Source organism: Pangasianodon hypophthalmus, chromosome 26 (genome assembly GCF_027358585.1).
Source record: "Pangasianodon hypophthalmus isolate fPanHyp1 chromosome 26, fPanHyp1.pri, whole genome shotgun sequence".
Taxonomy (NCBI): domain Eukaryota; kingdom Metazoa; phylum Chordata; class Actinopteri; order Siluriformes; family Pangasiidae; genus Pangasianodon; species Pangasianodon hypophthalmus.
In genome coordinates, this window is record NC_069735.1 from 19,821,258 (window position 1) to 19,842,868 (window position 21,611).

At 44.5% G+C, this 21,611-nt stretch overlaps 1 protein-coding gene across 1 annotated transcript in view; it reads right to left on the reverse strand.

The window, feature by feature from the left end:
* Window positions 1-21,611, reverse strand: part of LOC113529661 (integrin alpha-M) — a 67,000-nt gene that overhangs the window by 18,253 nt on the left and 27,136 nt on the right. Inside the window, exons 14-22 of the mRNA XM_053229772.1 lie at window positions 21,153-21,283; window positions 20,658-20,812; window positions 15,686-15,852; window positions 13,738-13,860; window positions 13,499-13,566; window positions 12,927-13,068; window positions 12,409-12,510; window positions 11,366-11,445; window positions 11,153-11,233 (exon numbers count right to left, since the gene is read on the reverse strand). Of these exons, the coding sequence (XP_053085747.1) occupies window positions 11,153-11,233; window positions 11,366-11,445; window positions 12,409-12,510; window positions 12,927-13,068; window positions 13,499-13,566; window positions 13,738-13,860; window positions 15,686-15,852; window positions 20,658-20,812; window positions 21,153-21,283 (1,049 nt within the window). The remainder of the gene's footprint in view (window positions 1-11,152; window positions 11,234-11,365; window positions 11,446-12,408; window positions 12,511-12,926; window positions 13,069-13,498; window positions 13,567-13,737; window positions 13,861-15,685; window positions 15,853-20,657; window positions 20,813-21,152; window positions 21,284-21,611) is intronic.

Genomic DNA, 21,611 nt, shown 5'->3' on the forward strand with positions numbered 1-21,611 from the left:
AGAGTTTAAAGCCAGAGTTGAGGAGCTGAGAGGAGAGATAAGGGAACTGCAGCAGGACAGGGAGAACCTGAGTAGAGAGCTGAAAGCAGTCAGGGAGGAGCTGCTCCTCAGAGAAGGAGAAATACAAAGCCTGAGCGAACAAAGAGCCTCAAACACACCTGCAAGCAGCAATCCAGCTCACCCAGCTCACAGTATTATAGAATACTACAATAAAGACATCTTTGAGTCTGGGAACAACTACTTTGGACAGAGCTTCCCACAAAATATAGTAAACTTCCCAAGGAATAACTGACGACTATGAGAATAAAAATGGGAAGCTCTGTTGAAGCCTTGGTCCGTACCTTGTCAATGGTAGGGTGAGAGGAAACTCCCCTGGAAGGTTCACCTATAGTTCATTTCATGGTTGCTCTGCAGTTGGTTACATGATCACAGACTTAGATCCATTATCTTTCAAAGCATTCACAGTCAAACCACTAACACCCTTATCAGATCACATCCTAATTACTGTGTATCTCAAAAGGACACAAAATATTAACATGCCCAGTCAGCTGTATAACATTAGAGAAAAGCTGTTTTCGAATTGTTTTGCCGGGAGTTTCTTGCCTGCATCGGCGTCTTAACTATACTGTTTCTTTCTTTTTTTAAATCAATAATATCGCGCTATCGTTTTCATCTGTTGTATTTTTCACGTTCTCTTCTACCGTATTTTCATTTTTCTTTCTCTCGAAGTGCGCTTTTGTATTTTGTCAAGACAGCGAGCGGAGGCCATTCACACCGGATCCACGCCATCTGCAATAATATCAACAAATCTTCGACTAAGGTGCGTTAAACAACATGTCTAACATTCAGCTTGTTCAGTGTGTTGAGGGCAGGATGTTTAGTCACTCTTCGTCCGTCGTTAGCAATAGCTTTATTTGTGATAAATGCATGTTAGTTAGCTCTCTGACGGAGAAGACTGCAGCATTAGAGGTGCGCATCCAGACTCTAGAGAAGGTTAGTGAGAGTGAGAGCAGCATAGTTTCTGAAGGGGAAAGTCTGGATGCCTTAGGCGGAGTTAGTAATCCCCCAACTCCGGCATTAGAGCCCTCACAGCGGGGCGAATGGGTGACGACTCGGCGGATAATCGCAAAGCCAAAGCTAACGCTAAGGCTCGCCCACGGGAGCACCACTCCTCTCCGCTTCACGTGTCCAACAGGTTTGCTCTCCTCAGTGAAGCACCCGCTGAGAAACCTGAAAGAGCTCTGGTTATAGGTGACTCTATCTTAAGGCACGTGAAATTAGCTAGGCCTTTAGGGGCACCAGCAGCTTTAGTTAGGTGTATACCGGGAGACAGGGCGCCGGACATAGCAGGTAATCTTAGGGTCTTAGGCAAGCACAGGTTCTCAAAGATAGTTATTCATGTAGGAGCTAATGATATACGCCTTCATCAGTCTGAGGTTACTAAGATTAACTTGGTAGAGGTGTGTAAATTAGCGAAGGCGATGTCCGATGCTGTAGTATGCTCTGGCCCCATCCCAATGCGGCGTGGTGATGTAGCTTACAGCAGGTTATGGTCGCTGAACTGCTGGATGTCCAGGGGGTTCTCCGAAAACAATGTGGGCTTTATAGATAATTGGACTAACTTTGAGGGCAAGGCTGGCCTGTTAGGGCGGGACGGTGTCCATCCCACTGTCCAATCCCTCTCATTTCTTGCAGCATAGCACATAGTCTCAGAACAGGCCTAGTTAATCGGTGACAATCCAGGGCCAAGGCCAGGGAGCAGACAAGCAGGTTAAACCGACCGTCTGCTAGCTGCACTGAGTCGTCACTTAGGTTCCACCGTATTGAGACTGTGTCTGTTCCCCGAGCTAAACAAAATTATAGACATAGTCAGACAGTTTGTTTTAGTAACCTAATTAACATTAAATTAAACCAAACCAAACACATAGCCAGCACCATTGATCTGAAGCTAGGACTATTGAATATTAGATCTCTTACGTCTAAAGCGCTTATTGTTAATGAAACCATTACTGTTCAGGAGTTTGATGTACTGTGTTTAACAGATACATGGATTAAACCAAACGAGTTTGTAGCATTAAATGAAGCTAGTCCTCCCGGGTACAGTTACATACATCATCCCCGTCTAACTGGCAGAGGAGGAGGCGTCGCAGTCATTTATAATGATAATCTAGCCGTCACACAAAAACCTAGTCATAAATTCAACGCATTTGAAGTTCTTTATTCTAACATAACATACGTAGCCACTAAAAATAAGTCTACCCAGGTGATTCCAGTAATTATTATTTACAGACCCCCAGGGCCATATTCGGAATTCCTGTGTGAATTTGCGGATTTCATCTCTAACCTGGTTGTTTCTTTAGACAAGGCATTAATTGTTGGAGACTTTAATATTCATTTTGATAATCCAGAAGACCCTCTGAGAACAGCAGTTGCGTCCATTCTAGATTCTGTAGGGGTTAATCAGAATGTAATAGGACCCACCCATAGTGGTGGTCACACTCTTGATTTAATACTAACATTCGGATTAAATATAGAAAATATAGTCTCATGTCCACAGACTGAAGCTATCTCAGATCACTACCTCATCTCATTTAAAATGTGTATTAATCATAGTATATGCACCTTGCCACGTCACCATGTCAAACGTACGTTCACGTCAACAACTGCACAGAGTTTTATCATTTACATTTATGGCATTTTATCAGTAATCTCCCAGATTTATCAACCATGATTGGATCACCGTCTGATCCCGAAGAACTTGACCAGGCAACTGAATGTTTAGAATCAACGTTCTGCAACTCGCTAGATAAGGTAGCTCTCCACCCTAATTGAAGATAACAGAAATAATCCTAGATTCCTATTTAATACTGTAGCAAAATTAACTAGGAATAAGACCACAATAGAAACACGCACACAATCATTATATAGCAGCGATGACTTCATGAATTTTTTCAATGGTAAAATTGAAAATATCAGGCTAGAAATTCAGACTATTAATTTAAAACCAGACAGTTCTATAACTAACCCTGTAGATGATAATATGATAATATTAGATAAACAACTACAACACTTTACTCCCCTTGAAGAGACTGAACTAATTTCACTAATTTCATCATCAAAATCATCAACCTGTATGCTAGATCCTTTACCTACTTGTTTCCTCAAACAGATAATTCCTGAAACAATCAAACCTCTTTTAAAGATAATCAATTCTTCCCTTAGCATTGGCTATGTACCTAAATCTTTTAAATTAGCAGTTATCAAGCCCCTGATTAAAAAACCTGACCTTGACCCCTGTCAGCTGTCTAACTATGACTTACGCCTCATCATAGCACAGAGACAGCGCTGGTAAAAGTTGTAAATGACTTACTACTGGCCTCTGATCAGGGTTGTGTCTCCTTGCTAGTGCTGCTTGACCTTAGTGCAGCTTTTGATACCATTGATCATGCTATTCTCCTCAATAGACTAGAAAATATAGTAGGCATTAAGGGAACAGCCCTTTCCTGGCTCAGGTCTTATTTGACTGATCGTTATCAGTTTGTAAACGTAAATGGTGACTTCTCTTCTCATGCTAAGGTAAAGTTTGGTGTTCCGCAAGGTTCTGTTTTAGGCCCGCTGCTCTTTTCTCTATATATGCTACCTCTGGGCAAAATTATCCGTAAGCATGGTATTAGCTTCCACTGTTACGCTGATGACACACAGGTGTATGTTTCAGCAAAGCCAGATGACAGACACCAGCTTAATAAAGTTGAGGAATGTGTAAAAGACATTAGAAACTGGATGCTTATTAACTTTCTCTTACTTAATTCTGACAAGACAGAAGTACTTGTACTAGGACCACATGCAGCTAGAAGTAAGCTTTCTGATTACATAATAACTCTGGATGGCTTTTCTGTTTCATCATGTGCAGCAGTAAAAGACCTTGGTGTGATTATCGACTCTAGTCTTTCTTTTGAAGCTCATGTAGATAATATAACTAGGATTGCTTTCTTTCATCTCAGAAATATTGCTAAGATAAGAAATATATTGTCACTACAGGGTGCAGAAAAATTAGTTCATGCTTTTGTTACCTCTAGATTGGATTATTGTAATGCCTTACTGTCTGGATGTTCCAGTAGATGCATAAACAAGCTCCAGTTAGTCCAGAATGCAGCAGCGAGAGTCCTTACTAGAACCAGAAGATATGACCACATCACCCCTATCTTATCCACACTGCATTGGCTCCCAATCAAATTTCGTATTGATTATAAAATACTACTATTGACCTATAAAGCACTAAATGGTCTCGCGCCACAGTACCTGAGCGAACTTTTGGTCTTTTATGATCCGTCACGCCTACTCAGATCAAAAGGTGCAGGCTATTTGTTGGTACCTCGAATAATGCGGGCTACAGCTGGGGGTAGAGCTTTCTCTTACAAAGCCCCACAGTTATGGAACAGCCTTCCACTTAGTGTTCGGGGCTCAGACACAGTCTCAGTGTTTAAGTCTAGGCTGAAAACGTATTTGTTTAGTCAAGCCTTTTGTGAATAGTTTTCTTAGGTACAGGAGCAGGTCTGGAGGGATCACAGGCATAGAGTGTTGTGGTGAAATGGGATGTTTGGATGCTGTCGCCCCCCCCACTCTCACGTGTTCACTCAGGTTTGTCGACGGTGGAGTGGCTGCTGCTTTATGTCCTAGGAAGCCCTCCTGTCTGTGTTAGCTTCTGGCTCTCCCTTTCAGTTATGCTGTCATATCTAGTCTTGCCGGAGTCCCTGCTTGCACTCTGCATGCAAAGTACATTGTCCTTAACCATTAGAGGACAAAAGCTCACCTAACAATCTTTTCCTTTCTCTCCATCTCTCTCTCTCCCTCACTTTCTGTCGAGCTACACACGCTACTCCTGAGATGCCAGTGATGCCAGTGATCCTGACCCCTTCTGCTCCTCTTCGCTGCCTGACCCATCCTGATGCCCTACTTCTGGTTGGAGTTCTCATCGGTTGAGTTAGCTCGCTGCTGCTGGGGCCCCATATGGACTGCCTGAAGAACTGTTTGGATTGCTGGGGATGGCGCCACCTGGGGGCTGTGGAGATGGCTTGGGGATCACATATGGGGAGCTGTACTGTACTGTACTGTAATGGCTTGGGACTGCGATTGCTGTAGTGGCTTTGGGGCAGCAGTTGCCATGAGCAGCTTCGTACTCAGGACTCCATCAGTGGACAGTGGATAGATTTTCAACCAGCCGGACTTCTTACAAAAACTGTGATGAATATATTGGTTGCACAATTGCACTATTTGTCCATATAGTACACAATAGAAGGGATTTATTTATAATCGCACTATCCGTTGCACCCAGATGAGGATGGGTTCCCTTTTTGAGCCTGGTTCCTCTCAAGGTTTCTTCCTCATATCATCTCGGGGAGTTTTTCCTTGCCACCGTCGCCACTGGCTTGCTCATTAGGGATAAATTCACAGTGATAAATTTAAATATTTACAATATATTTTTGTGGATCCATTTATATCTGTAAAGCTGCTTTGTGACAATGTCCATTGTTAAAAGTGCTATACAAATAAAATTGAATTGAATTGAATTGAAAACTACAGATGGGCCCAAAACAACATTATTATCCCCATGATGAGGTGGCATAAATCTGGCTGTGGAGAACATAAATAACATATTCGATTATTTGGCAACATTACCTAACCTCAAAACCTGAAAGAAAATTCATAAGGCCAAACAAGAGAATGAAAAATTGTTTGATTTAGATCATAAAACTATGAGGAAAAAATTAAAACAATTATCATATAAAAAACATATACAACCAAACAATGCAGATTTGCGCCATCAATATTGTAAAGAATTTAAACAGTACAAAAATTTGGAAAATGGAATTTTCTGAATAAAAAACAACATGAACAAACTGCCATACAAAATGGAGACACCTGGAAAAATCACTTTGAACAACTATATAGCAAACTAAAAAAAAACTATAAAGTTCCTCGTCTATGCAGATGATTTGGTCCTGCTGTCTTCAACAGAACAGGTTCTACAGCAGAACCTAGACATCCTGCACATGTTCTGTTAGACCTGGGCCCTGACTGCAGACCCAACTACAACAAGTTCTAACATTTCAGAAAAGATCCAGATGTCAGGGATAGAGATATAATTTCACCCTTGGTATGATCAAAATTGTTCATGCTACAAACTATACATACCTCGGGCTGAAATTCAGTGCAAATGGAAACCTCAACTTGGCTGTGAATGAACTGAAAGAGAAAGCAAGAAGGGCTTTCTATGCCATTAAAAAACCTATACAATTTCAAATGCCAGTTAGAATCTGGCTCAAAATATTCCAGGCAGGTATAGAACCAATTGCACTATATGGCAGTGAAGTATAGGGTATGGGGTCCTCTCCCATTTGAAAAATGGGACAAAAATCCAATTGAATCCCTGTATACAGAGTTCTGTAAAAGCATCCTCAAGGTATAGAGGAACACACCTAACAATGCATGCAGGACAGAATTATGCCAAAACCTTCTATTAATCCACACTGAGAAAAGAGCCATCACATTTTGGAAACATCTAAAATTCCAACTCATCATTTTAAAGCCCTGAAAAACCATGAAATGGACATTGAAAGAAGGTTCCTCACTCAGCTGGTCCTGAGGCTCCACAAACAAACTAATCTGACTAACACGACTAACACAACTAACAATAATCAGGACGCTGACCTCCTCATCCACAGAATCTGGCCCAACCCAATGATTAATGCACAAAAAGAAAACTATCTATCTTATTGGACTGAAACAACACAAAAACAAAGTAAACTACAATGTTATTTAGCCCTAAACAGAGAATATACAACGGCAGAATACCTGAGCACAATCAGAGACAACAAGCTGAGTAACAATATGAAAGGGTACAGATTCAGCAGCCACGGCCCGGCTAAAGAGAGAGGCAGATACACACAGAGCAGCCCGGCTATAGAGAGAGGCAGATACACACAGAGCAGCCCGACTATAGAGAGAGGCAGATACACACAGAGCAGCCCGGCTATAGAGAGAGGCAGATACACACAGAGCAGCCACAGCTATAGAGAGAGGCAGATACACACAGAGCAGCCCGGCTATAGAGAGAGACAGATACACACAGAGCAGCCCGGCTATAGAGAGAGGCAGATACACACAGAGCAGCCACAGCCCGGCTATAGAGAGAGGCAGATACACACAGAGCAGCCCGGCTATAGAGAGACAGATACACACAGAGCATCCTGGCTATAGAGAGACAGATACACACAGAGCAGCCCGGCTATAGAGAGAGGCAGATACACACAGAGCAGCCACAGCCCGGCTATAGAGAGAGAGATAGATACACACAGAGCAGCCCGGCTATAGAGAGAGGCAGATACACACAGAGCAGCCACGCTATAGAGAGAGACAGATACACACAGAGCAGCCACGCTATAGAGAGAGACAGATACACACAGAGCAGCCACGCTATAGAGAGAGGCAGATACACACAGAGCAGCCTGGCTATAGAGAGAGGCAGATACACACAGAGCAGCCACAGCCCGGCTATAGAGAGAGGCAGATACACACAGAGCAGCCCGGCTATAGAGAGACAGATACACACAGAGCATCCTGGCTATAGAGAGACAGATACACACAGAGCAGCCCGGCTATAGAGAGAGGCAGATACACACAGAGCAGCCACAGCCCGGCTATAGAGAGAGGCAGATACACACAGAGCAGCCACGCTATAGAGAGAGACAGATACACACAGAGCAGCCACGCTATAGAGAGAGACAGATACACACAGAGCAGCCACGCTATAGAGAGAGGCAGATACACACAGAGCAGCCTGGCTATAGAGAGAGGCAGATACACACAGAGCAGCCCGGCTATAGAGAGAGACATATACACACAGAGCAGCCCAGCTATAGAGAGAGGCAGATACACACAGAGCAGCCCGGCTATAGAGAGAGACAGATACACACAGAGCAGCCCGGCTATAGAGAGAGGCAGATACACACAGAGCAGCCCGGCTATAGAGAGAGACAGATACACACAGAGCAGCCCGGCTATAGAGAGAGACAGATACACACAGAGCAGCCCGGCTATAGAGAGAGACAGATACACACAGAGCAGCCCGGCTATAGAGAGAGGCAGATACACACAGAGCAGCCACAGCACGGCTATAGAGAGAGACAGATACACACAGAGCAGCCCGGCTATAGAGAGAGGCAGATACACACAGAGCAGCCACAGCCCGGCTATAGAGAAAGGCAGATACACACAGAGCAGCCACGCTATAGAGAGAGACAGATACACACAGAGCAGCCACGCTATAGAGAGAGGCAGATACACACAGAGCAGCCTGGCTATAGAGAGAGGCAGATACACACAGAGCAGCCCGGCTATAGAGAGAGGCAGATACACACAGAGCAGCCCGGCTATAGAAAGAGGCAGATACACACAGAGCAGCCACGGCTATAGAGAGAGAGATACACACAGAGCAGCCACGGCTATAGAGAGAGGCAGATACACACAGAGCAGCACAGCTATAGAGAGAGGCAGATACACACAGAGCAGCCACGCTATAGAGAGAGGCAGATACACACAGAGCAGCCACGGCTATAGAGAGAGACAGATACACACAGAGCAGCCACGGCTATAGAGAGAGACAGATACACACAGAGCAGCCACAGTCCGGCTATAGAGAGAGACAGATACACACAGAGCAGCCACGCTATAGAGAGAGACAGATACACACAGAGCAGCCACAGCCCGGCTATAGAGAGAGACAGATACACACAGAGCAGCCCGACTATAGAGAGAGACAGATACACACAGAGCAGCCACGGCTATAGAGAGAGGCAGATACACACAGAGCAGCCCGGCTATAGAGAGAGGCAGATACACACAGAGCAGCCACGGCTATAGAGAGAGGCAGATACACACAGAGCAGCCCGGCTATAGAGAGAGACAGATACACACAGAGCAGCCACGCTATAGAGAGAGGCAGTTACACACAGAGCAGCCCGACTATAGAGAGAGACAGATACACACAGAGCAGCCCAGCTATAGAGAGAGGCAGATACACACAGAGCAGCCCGGCTATAGAGAGAGACAGATACACACAGAGCAGCCCGGCTATAGAGAGAGGCAGATACACACAGAGCAGCCCGACTATAGAGAGAGGCAGATACACACAGAGCAGCCCGACTATAGAGAGAGACAGATACACACAGAGCAGCCACGGCTATAGAGAGAGGCAGATACACACAGAGCAGCCCGACTATAGAGAGAGGCAGATACACACAGAGCAGCCCGACTATAGAGAGAGACAGATACACACAGAGCAGCCCGGCTATAGAGAGAGACAGATACACACAGAGCAGCCCCGGCTATAGAGAGAGGCAGATACACACAGAGCAGCCCGGCTATAGAGAGAGGCAGATACACACAGAGCAGCCACGGCTATAGAGAGAGACAGATACACACAGAGCAGCCCAGCTATAGAGAGAGACAGATACACACAGAGCAGCCCGGCTATAGAGAGAGACAGATACACACAGAGCAGCCCGGCTATAGAGAGAGACAGATACACACAGAGCAGCCACGGCTATAGAGAGAGACAGATACACACAGAGCAGCCCAGCTATAGAGAGAGACAGATACACACAGAGCAGCCCAGCTATAGAGAGAGACAGATACACACAGAGCAGCCCGGCTATAGAGAGAGGCAGATACACACAGAGCAGCCACGGCTATAGAGAGAGACAGATACACACAGAGCAGCCCAGCTATAGAGAGAGACAGATACACACAGAGCAGCCCGGCTATAGAGAGAGGCAGATACACACAGAGCAGCCACGGCTATAGAGAGAGACAGATACACACAGAGCAGCCACGGCTATAGAGAGAGACAGATACACACAGAGCAGCCACGGCTATAGAGAGAGGCAGATACACACAGAGCAGCCCAGCTATAGAGAGAGGCAGATACACACAGAGCAGCCCGGCTATAGAGAGAGGCAGATACACACAGAGCATCCTGGCTATAGAGAGAGGCAGATACACACAGAGCAGCCACGGCTATAGAGAGAGACAGATACACACAGAGCAGCCCAGCTATAGAGAGAGACAGATACACACAGAGCAGCCCGGCTATAGAGAGAGGCAGATACACACAGAGCAGCCCGGCTATAGAGAGAGACAGATACACACAGAGCAGCCCGGCTATAGAGAGAGGCAGATACACACAGAGCAGCCCGGCTATAGAGAGAGACAGATACACAAAGAGCAGCCACGGCTATAGAGAGAGACAGATACACACAGAGCAGCCCGGCTATAGAGAGAGGCAGATACACACAGAGCAGCCACGGCTATAGAGAGAGACAGATACACACAGAGCAGCCCGGCTATAGAGAGAGGCAGATACACACAGAGCAGCCACGGCTATAGAGAGAGGCAGATACACACAGAGCAGCCCAGCTATAGAGAGAGACAGATACACACAGAGCAGCCCGGCTATAGAGAGAGACAGATACACACAGAGCAGCCCGGCTATAGAGAGAGACAGATACACACAGAGCAGCCCGGCTATAGAGAGAGGCAAATACACACAGAGCAGCCACGGCTATAGAGAGAGACAGATACACACAGAGCAGCCACGGCTATAGAGAGAGACAGATACACACAGAGCAGCCTGGCTATAGAGAGAGGCAGATACACACAGAGCAGCCACGGCTATAGAGAGAGACAGATACACACAGAGCAGCACGGCTATAGATAGAGGCAGATACACACAGAGCAGCCACATCCTGAGAAAAAAGAGACTGCATTTAAATAGCAGCATGGTACCTCGATGTTTGCCACAAAAAGAGGGACCAAACAGTGATGTGCTCATGAACTCACACACACACACACACACACACACTTTTATTCACTTGTTAATCTTATAATTTGTTCTCTGTTCAGGTTTTATTCATTACCCATATAAATGCTTTTGCAATTCATTGTACAATATGTCATGCCAATAAACTCATTTGAATTTGAATTTGAGAGAGAGAGAGAGAGAGAAGTATATAATTGTAACACTGGTGACAGACTCTGTGTGTGTGTGTGTGTGTGTGTCTGTGTGTGTGTGTGTGTGTGTGTGGTGATTACTCACGGGCTGATGGCCACATCTACACTGAACTGAACAGGCAGAGTCTTCATCACTGTGGGGTTACTTTTATTTCCATTGTTATCACTGAAAACACACAAACAACAGCTCGAGACCCTCTGTGTGTGCATTTGTGTGTGTGTGTTTGTGTGTGTGTGTGTGTGTTTGTGTGTGTGTGAGTGTGTGTGTTTGTGGGAGGGTGTGTGTGTGTGTGTTTACCTGCTGGCCACAAGTGTCATCTGCATGCTGTCAGTCCAGTTGTAAGAGTGTGAGATGCGGAACACACCCTCAAACACGGCCTACAGCACACACATTATAATGCCTTATAGTACACTGTGAGTAGATCTGCTGAATTAGTGTGTAGTGTGTACTGTAGTGTGTGTTGTGTTCTGCTGTTAGTGTGTAGTGTGTACTGTAGTGTGTGTAGTGTTATGCTGAGTTAGTGTGTAGTGTGTACTGTAGTGTGTGTTGTGTTATGCTGAGTTAGTGTGTAGTGTGTACTGTAGTGTGTGTTGTGTTCTGCTGAGTTAGTGTGTAGTGTGTACTGTAATGTGTGTTGTGCTATGCTGAGTTAGTGTGTAGTGTGTATTGTAGTGTGTGTTGTGTTGTGCTCAGTTAATGTGTATTGTAGTGTGTACTGTAGTGTGTGGTGTGTTATGCTGAGTTAGTGTGTAGTGTGTGTAGTGTGTACTGTAGTGTGTGTTGTGTTATGCTGAGTTAGTGTGTATTGTGTACTGTAGTGTGTGTTGTGTTATGCTGAGTTATTGTGTAATGTGTATTGTAGTGTGTGTTGTGCTATGCTGAGTTAGTGTGTAGTGTGTATTGTAGTGTGTACTGTAGTGTGTGTTGTGTTATGCTGAGTTAGTGTGTAGTGTGTACTGTAGTGTGTGTTGTGTTATGCTGAGTTATTGTGTAGTGTGTACTGTAGTGTGTACTGTAGTGTGTGTTGTGTTCTGCTGAGTTAGTGTGTAGTGTGTACTGTAGTGTGTGTTGTGTTATGCTGAGTTAGTGTGTAGTGTGTACTGTAGTGTGCGTTGTGTAATGCTGAGTTAGTGTGTAGTGTGTACTGTATTGTGCGTTGTGTAATGCTGAGTTAGTGTGTAGTGCGTAGTGTAGTGTGCGTTGTGTAATGCTGAGTTAGTGTGTAGTGTGTACTGTAGTGTGTACTGTAGTGTGTGTTGTGTAATGCTGAGTTAGTGTGTAGTGTGTAGTGTAGTGCGTGTTGTGTAATGCTGAGTTAGTGTGTAGTGTGTTGCTCTTACACGCGTGTCTCTGCGATAAACCGGTAAACTGATACTGCAGGTGGTTTTATTCAGTGCTCCATCATCACGATCTCCACAACTGCTCAGAGTCCTTCTGTTCCACTGGACCAATCACAATCAGAGTCAGAGTCAGAATCAGAATCAGTGTCACAATCAGAGTCACAATCAGAGTCAGAGTCACAATCAGAGTCAGAATCAGAGTCACGGTCACGGTCAGAGTCAGAGTCACAATCAGAGTCAGAATCAGAATCAGAGTCACAATCAGAGTCAGAATCAGAGTCACAATCAGAGTCAGAGTCAGAATCTGAATCAGAGTCAGAGTCAGAATCAGAGTCAGAATCACAATCTGAATGAGGATCACAATCTGAATCAGAGTGAGACTCTTTTCTGAGTTTGACTATTAGTCACGGTCAGAATCAGAATCAGAGTCAGAGTCACAATCAGAGTCAGAGTCAGATCCTTTTATGATTTTGACTATTAGAGTGATAAATAAAGTGTGGGGGAAAAGAGTGCTGTACCTCAATGGTCTTGAACATCGAGAGTGATAATCCAGGAGGGTAGAAAAGAACCACACTGGTGTTGAACGAGTCATCTCCTTTATTCAGTAGAGTCACATGGATGATAAAAGATGCCTGGTCCACCACCAGCAATGTGCTGTTCCTAAACACACACACACACGCGCACACACACACACACACAAAATCACGTCATTTCATCCTGTATGAATTCTAAATGCTAGTGTGAAACATTTGGTTTGGGATGTGTGTGCAAAACCTGCATCACAAAAAAACATCAACTTTGTATACACACTTTCCTTACACACTTCTCTGAATGTTGCAGCTGTAAATCTGATGTACTGTCACAGCCATTTCTCACTGTTATACCTTGCAGTGCATCATACAGAGTGTACACACTTCCTCACACTCTGGGAATAACACTAATAATTACCACCAAGAAATGACTAGAACAGATTCTGTGCGTGATAGCACTTGGTACTGAACTTTAAAATGACACATATTTTAGAACCAACACAGAAATCACATTTGGCAGAAATACAGATTTGCAGAAATTTGAAGAATTGGATTCTTACAGGAAGTTAAAGTCCAGCTGCAGGTCTGATACACAGCTCCTGTTTTTGCAGTTAATCTGAAAGGGAACCTGGAAAACACACACATGTTCACAACAGAAATCTATGTAAATTATTATATTTCAATAAATCATTTAAAATTTTAAATTGAAAATATATCACTGCTAAGTGATAGCCAATCAGTTCACATATAGACTCTAATTCAGCCAATCAGCTCTCGGCATGACAGTTGTGTGACTCACCTCTACATGAGCCGTGGTCTTGCTGTCGATGTTGAGTATGGAGTTGGAGCTGTTCGGCTGATGATCAGACTGGTGGAAGTTGAGTCGGAATAACACCGAAGACACTGTGTCCTTCACACAGCTCTGAAACACAGAGACACAGTGAAAAGATTGCTTTACTAACATCTACATCATGATGATTTATAATTCACTTCAAGCTTAAATCAAGTTATGAGGAATTTGGCTTTCTCACATTATAACAGGCAACAAATAAAAGTAGTATATAAAATATTAACTTTATTAATAAAATATAAATGTTTTAAAATTTTAGATAATGGTTATAAAATGTTCCTAAACTAGGAATGACCCGCAGTGTCTGACTTGTGAGCAACTTTTGTGAGCAACTTTTACCCTTTCATTGTAGGCATGATTTTAACTGTGATTCATTTTTTATAAATACGATGTACTTGTTAAGAGATAGCCATGCAAAAGGGGGTGCTCCCACCTAGTCAGTCTCTCATGTACAGCACCACAGTTGTAGGAAACCAGGAAGTCGTGAAGTTGAATGGCTACCGGACAACCTGTTGTGTTTGCCTCCAGGACACTGACCCCAATGGAGCAAAATTATGCACAAATAAAAAAAGAATGCCTTGCCATTGTAATGCATATGAAAAATTTGACCAATATTTACATAGCAGATAGCACCTCACTGTGCACAGTGACCACAAACTTCTTGAAGCAAGAGATTACAGAGAATGATGCTCAGACTACAGAAATATCTGTTACACATTCAATACAAACAAGGCAAAGATTTACATGTAGCTGACTTTCTGTCCAGAGCACCCCAAACAAATACAACACACATGCAAATGCATGCACAAGCCATGGTCTATGCTATGGACCTGACAACAGAAGACCTGAAGCAAGTGAGGTACACAAGTACCATCAATATTTCAACAAAGTCTCTGGAATCCATCAAACCCACTAAGCCCAAGACCTCCTATATCAATTGCTGAATGCCTAAATTGCCACATTGTCACCTGCAACAACAAACAACAAACAAGGTGTTCATTGCTTCCTGCAGCCCTTCTGGACATACAAAGATTACCTCACCACAGACAGTGGCCTAATATTTAAAGGCAACAGGGTTTTTAATCCTGAAACATTATGCCCCCTCTTCTTACCAAAGATTCACACTGACTACTATGGGATTGAGGCCAGTCTCAGAGAAGCATATGAAACAATCCTTTGGGCAGTGTCATTACAATGTCATTAAGAACTTTATTAACAGTTGTGCCACCAACTCAGTCCAGCCTAGATAACAGAAGGAGGCACTCGTTCCACACTGACTCCCTCACATCCCATGGTCCAAAGTGGGAATGGTCTTATTCACTATCATTAACTCTACATACCTCATTATGGTAGATTACTATTCCATATATATAGTATGAAGCATCATTACAATACTCAAGCATGTGACATGTCAGTCACCTTCCAAAGCCAAACAGTAACAGTCCTTCTATACCCTAATGACCCTGCCAGCACTTGGCATCTGCAATGACCCACTCAGTGACCGGTCCTGTGTAGTTCTAGTGAAGGGGAAGAAATGCCATGAAAACAGAAGAGACATTTGCCCTGTCTCAGAGTGCCTCAAGGTCTCCCATCTAGAAGATCAACACCGGATCATTCTGTGGGATGACGACTGGGATACAGAGACTATCCCAGACATCCCAAAGGACAGAGAACAGCAGTCTGTGGCTGAAAAGCTGATAAAGCAACACATCATAAACACTGCAAAATGCACAAGAATCAGATCAAACATTCAGAGACCTCTAATCTAAAGATTTATTGAACACAAATTTATAATTATGACTACAGATGATGGTGTGACAGAGTGACAGGAAGATAATGTATTCTATCAGGACATTTTATCTCTTGCTTCTCAGTGTTGTAAAGAGATGGAACATACGTGCATATAGACTGTATGGTTGTAACAGGAAAACTCTGAGTTCAGCAGCACAGACATCACCAGACTCCTGGACGTCTTCTCTTCCTTAATGAAAAACGCCCGACTGTCCTGTCTCACAGCATCAGCATTGAGCTCCAACGACACGTTCAGACCACTCTTCACTGCCCCTGAGAGGAAGAGGTGATATCTACAGTCACAGTTATCATAGCAGTGCCTTAGCGGTGCTTACTAGACCTGCTTAAAGTACTGGCACTACTGGTACTATTGTGTTTGTCTCTATGTTTGTGTTTGTGTTTGTTACCTGAGCCTACCTGTGCTCATGGAATGTAAATGTATGTTGTGTGTATGCTGGGGATGTAATCTAATTACTTTTTACTTTTTATTTTTACTTAAATATGCAGTTTTGAAGAACATCTTTCATATGACATTATGGTGGAACCTGTCAACCCTGATCATGGAATAAATATCATTAACATTATAGAAATTGGAGATGCACTGTTCATGTTCACATCAGCAGCTTGCTTCAGTTGCTTCAGTATAAATAAATAAATAAATAAATAAATATATATATATATATATATATATATATATATATATATATATATATACACACACACACATTGGGTCCGTAAGTATTTGGACAGTGATACAATTTTCACACCCACAATGGATTTGAAATGAAGGAATCAAGATGTGATTGAAGTGTAGACTTTCAGCTTTTATTCAAAGCTTTAACAAAAATATTGCATTAGTCATTTACAGCCATATTTACAGAGTTCCTCCATTTTCACAGGCTCAAAAGTAATTGAACAAATGACTGATAAGCAGTTGTCATGGTCAGATGTGGCCTGTTTCCTCCTAATTTCATAACAAATTAAGAAGATAAATGGTCTGGAGTTGATTCCAAGAGTTGAATTTGCATTTGGTATCTGTTCATGGGAACTTTCAATATGTGGTCCAAAGAGGTGCAAGTGAAGGAGGCCATCGTTAGGCTGAAAAAATCAAAACAGACCTATCAGAGAGATAGCAGAAACTGCTACTGGAATTGGTACATTCATAAAAAGAAGGAATTCACTGGCTAGCTCAGCAACACCAAAAGGCCTGGAAGACCATGGAAGACAACTAAAGTGGATGATTGCAGAAATCTTTCTTTGTGACTGCTGATAGAAGTAGCAGGATGAATTCTGAAGTGTATAGAGCTATACTTTCTGTTCAGATTCAGTCAAATGCTGCAAAACTGATAGGACGGTGCTTCACAGTACAGATGGATAATGACCCAAAACATACCACGAAAGCAACCAAAGAGCTTCTTAAGGCGAAGAAATTAAATGTTCATAAATGTCTGATAACCTCAACCCAATTGAGCTGTTTTTCACTTAGTGAAGACAAAACTGAAGGCAGAAAGACCCACAAACAAGCAGCAACTGAAGGCGGCTGCAGTAAAGGCCTGGCAAATCATCTCAAGGGAGGAAACTCAGCATTTGGTGATGTCCATGGGGTCCAGACTTCAGGTAGTCATTGACTGCAAAGGATTTGCATCCAAGTATTAAAAATAATCCTAAAATTAATGATTATGGTAGTGTGGAAGCGGGGGCTTTGAGCACCGGTTTGTGAATGTAGGGCGGAGCTGGAAAAGGTGAGTGGTTAGGAAAGCACACCTGCGGGGAATTCTACTAAAGTGTTTGTCTGCTTGCGGTGAGCCGAGGCGGGGATAAGAGGGAGAGAGATGCACGTCTAGAGAGAGAGACAGAGAGCAACCAGCACAGAGCCGCATGTGTGTGTATATTAGGAAAAATAAAACCACTTAAAAGCGAAAGTAAAAGACACAGAATAAAACGCCTCTTGAGTTATTCCCAAGCCTCCTGCTTCCTCATTTCTGCCCAAACTTGGGAGAGTGTCACACTGGTGCCGAAACCCGGGAATTCTAAGGAAGACACCATCATGGAGTCCTCACCACTAGCCGACATCTTCACATCCCTCCCATTATCGCGGAGGCCGCCGTGGTCACCGGTGGCTACCGGTCACCAACATGCTGGACTACCCGGACCTGAAACAGGTGATTTTGCAACAGGTCGGCCGAACCCCAGAACAGCACCATCAGCGCTTCTGTTCGCTGACCTTCTGTGAGCTCGGCCGGCCATTTGCTTTCGCCCAGAAGCTATGGGACACCTGCCAAAGGTGGTTGCTGGCTGAGGGACACCGTGCCAGGGATGTGATCGACCTCATGGTGCTGGAGCAGTTTGTTGCCTGACTTCTGGAGTGGGTCCAGTGCCACTGACCGGTGTCGTTTGACGAGGCAGTCCAGTTGGCAGAGGACCACTTGGTGATGTATCTGGGGGCAGATGAGCCCCTCCCTTCTCCCTTTCTTTTTCTATCGCTCTTGTGTCTCTCCCCCTCCTCCCCACCCTTTCCCCATCCCTGCTCCCGGAAATGGGGCCAATTCCCTGAAACCAGTTCCCTGAACTCGTGCTTTCCCTCCCATTTCCTCTCCCCCTGTGCCTGTCTCCTTTCTCCCCCAGGTGGGTGAATCCGGGGCCGTAGGCGTGGGAGTAAAGCCTGGGCCGGTGTGCTGGCATAGGGGGAAGTCTGGGTATTACCAGGTCCAATGCGAGGTGATGGAGGTGGGGGCATTAGTCCGGACCCCTGACGCAGCTCAGGCCACCCCCGATTGAGGTGGGACGTATCGCATACCAGTGAGTGTTCAAGGGAGTACATACTGTGCATTGGTGAATTCAGGCTGTAGCCAGACCTCAATTCACCAATGCTTGGTTCAAGGTGAGGCATTTGGAAAGGCACGTTTGGAGAATGTGAGGTGCGTGCATGGGGATATTCATGAATATCCGCTAGTGCCAGTCATCATTCAATTTCGGGAGCAAAAATTAGTCTTCGTCTCACCCATCCACTAATCCTGGGCACAAATTGACTAGGGTTTCAAACGTTATGGACCTTATGGCACTTAGGACAGGACAAAACACTGGACTATCTTCTATTGGCCAGGCATTCGTGGCAACGTGTGAAGGTGGTGTGCGGCATGTCATGAATATTAGCTGGTGAATCTGCTGGCCACCCCAAAAGTGCCATTGCGCCTGCTCCCATTAATCGAGGTCCCCTTCAAAAGAATTGGCATGGACCTCGTTGGGCCATTAGATCGAACTGCACGAGGGCATCGCTTTGTGTTAGGTCTAGTGGACTATGCAACGCGATACCCAGAAGCAACATAAGAAGCACTCTTCCATGTTATCTCCTGAGTCGGGATCCAGAAAGAGATCCTGTGTGAGAGGTCCCACAAGCCTCCGCACAGTTTTCCCTATTTGAGTTATTGTACGGGCGGAAGCCTCGCAGTGTCCTCAATGTCCGTCCCAAACCATGGATGTTGCTAAATTGCAGACTGAGTTAACCCCAGGGGTGGTGGTACACAGCCGCCCCTGTCGTCTGCAAGACGGAAAAAATGTGATTCAGGATGAACTCAAGGCTATGCTCAACATGGGAGTAAACAAGGAGTCTCACGGTGACTGAAGCAGCCCAGTGGTTTTGGTGCCCAAGGTCGATGAGACAGTTCGTTTTTGTGTGGACTTTAGAAAAGTCAACGCAGTGTCTAAATTCGACGCATACCCAATGCCTTACACTGATGAACTGCTCGATTGGTTAGGCGCGTGGAAGTATGGATTCTGGGCTTCTATTTGAAGGCAGCATTTGCGGCCTGCCTGAGACCCAACTCCAAAAAGGAGGTGAGACAGTTTCTGGGGCTGGCTGGCTATTATCGGAGGTTTGTGCCTAATTATTCAGACATCACCAGCCCGCTGACTGATCTCATTAAAAAGGGGGCACCAGATCCGGTCCAGTGGACAGAGCCTTGCTAGCAAGCTTTCACTCAGGTAAAAGCTGCACTCTATGGCGGACCGCTCTTGCATTCTCCTGACTTCTCTCTCCCTTTTATTTTGCAGACTAACGCGGCGGACAGAGGACTGGGGGCCGTGTTGTCCCAGGAGGTGGAGGGCGAGGAGCTCCCCATGCTGTACATCAGCCGTAAGATCTCCGTGCGAGAGACGAGGTACAACACGATAGAGAAGGAGACTCTGGCCATCAAGTGGGTGGTCCTCACCCTCCAATACTATCTGTCGGTACAGATGGCTGCACTGCATGAAGGATGCCAACACGTGGATCACTCGTTGGTATCTGGCATTTCAGCCATTTAATTTCTAGGTGGTCCACAAGCCATGGGTACAGATGGCTGTGGTAGATTTCCTCTGTTGGCAGGGTGGGGGGGCTGGTTTGTGAATAGAGGGCGGAGCCAGAGAAGGTGAGTGGTAAGGAATGCACACCTGCGGGGAATTCTACTAAAGTGTTTGTCTGCTTGCGGTGAGCCAAGACGAGGATAAGAGGGAGAGAGACGTACGCCTAGAGAGAGAGAGAGAGAGAGCAACCAGCACAGAGCCGCATGCGTGTGTGTATTAGGGAAAATAAAACCACTGAAAATCAAAAGCAAAAGACACAGAATAAAATGCCTCTTGAGTTATTCCCAAGCCTGCGTCCTGCTTCCTCATTTCCGCTAAAATTTGGGAGAGTGTCACAGTTAGTTTGTCCAATTACTTTTGAGTCTGTGAAAATGGAGGAACGATGTAAAAAATGGCTGTAATTCCTAAACATTTGATGCAATATTTTTGTTAAACCCATTTAATTAAAGCTGAAAGTCCACACTTCAATCATATCTTAATGCTTCATTTCAAATCCATTGTGTTGATGTACAGAGGCGAAATTACAAAAATATTACAAAAATATAGACCACTTCCACTTCTGGTTTAAATCTGAAGACAGAAACAGAATATTTTGAGCAATAATTAGATACAGATACAAATAGAGGTGCATTACACCCCTAGTGTATATTGTGTGTGTGCTGTGTATATGTTGTGTGTTTGTTGTGTGTACCTGCGCTCTGAGTTAGCATGTGTGCATGTGTTCCAGGTGATCATACCTTTGCTGTTGGTGTTCTCTGTCATACTGAAGCAGGTGCTGAGAGTAATGACGGCAAATGCATTTTCCGAGCTGCCCAGGCAGTCGAACTTATTCAGGCTGATTTCAGAGGGAGAGAAACTGAGCTTCGCTGATATGGACACAACCGGCCGAGTTCTGAGAGAACCAATTACAAAAGTTAGAAAAGAGTTCCTTGTATTCAGAGTCGGGTTACGCAGCTGCTTAAGTGGATTTTCTGAGCTCCTCATTCAGATTATTAGCATCACCTACATGTAGTTCATGCCTCTGACTTGCACTTAATACTGCTCCTCATTCCTCATATCACTCAAGAAAAATGCACTTAAGTTGAGATCAGAATCACGCGTAACTGAGAAACTCCCACACGTGTAACTCTCAATTTCAGGAGCAATTTCATGTCCTTACTGCACACTTGATTCAACTATAAATATAAAGCTGTGTTTAAAACATATTAAATTATTTGGGAAGTAATTCATACTTCAGGAGTAAAACGATCCCTTGTGCTCCAACAGCAATGTCCGTCAGACCATCCTGTCCCATGTCCATCACACCATCGATCGCCAAACCGAAATGCTGAAGCTGCTTAGAGATGGAACTTGCCGCAATTCTCTACACACACACACACACACACAAACACACAAAAACATGCATCACATTCAAAATATTCTGTATATGATTTATATAGTGTACATCCTGTTTATCTGTGTTTGGAGTTGTACCTGGCTGTATTGGGGCAGATGTTTGTTGTAGTACCTGGCTATATTGGGGCAGATACTTATTGTTGTACCTGGCTGTATTGGGGCAGATGTTTGTTGTAGTACCTGGCTGTATTGGGGCAGATGTTTTGGAGTTGTACCTGGCTGTACTGGGGGCAGATGTTTGGAGATGTACCTCGCTGTATTGGGGCAGATGTTTGTTGTTGTACCTGGCTGTACTG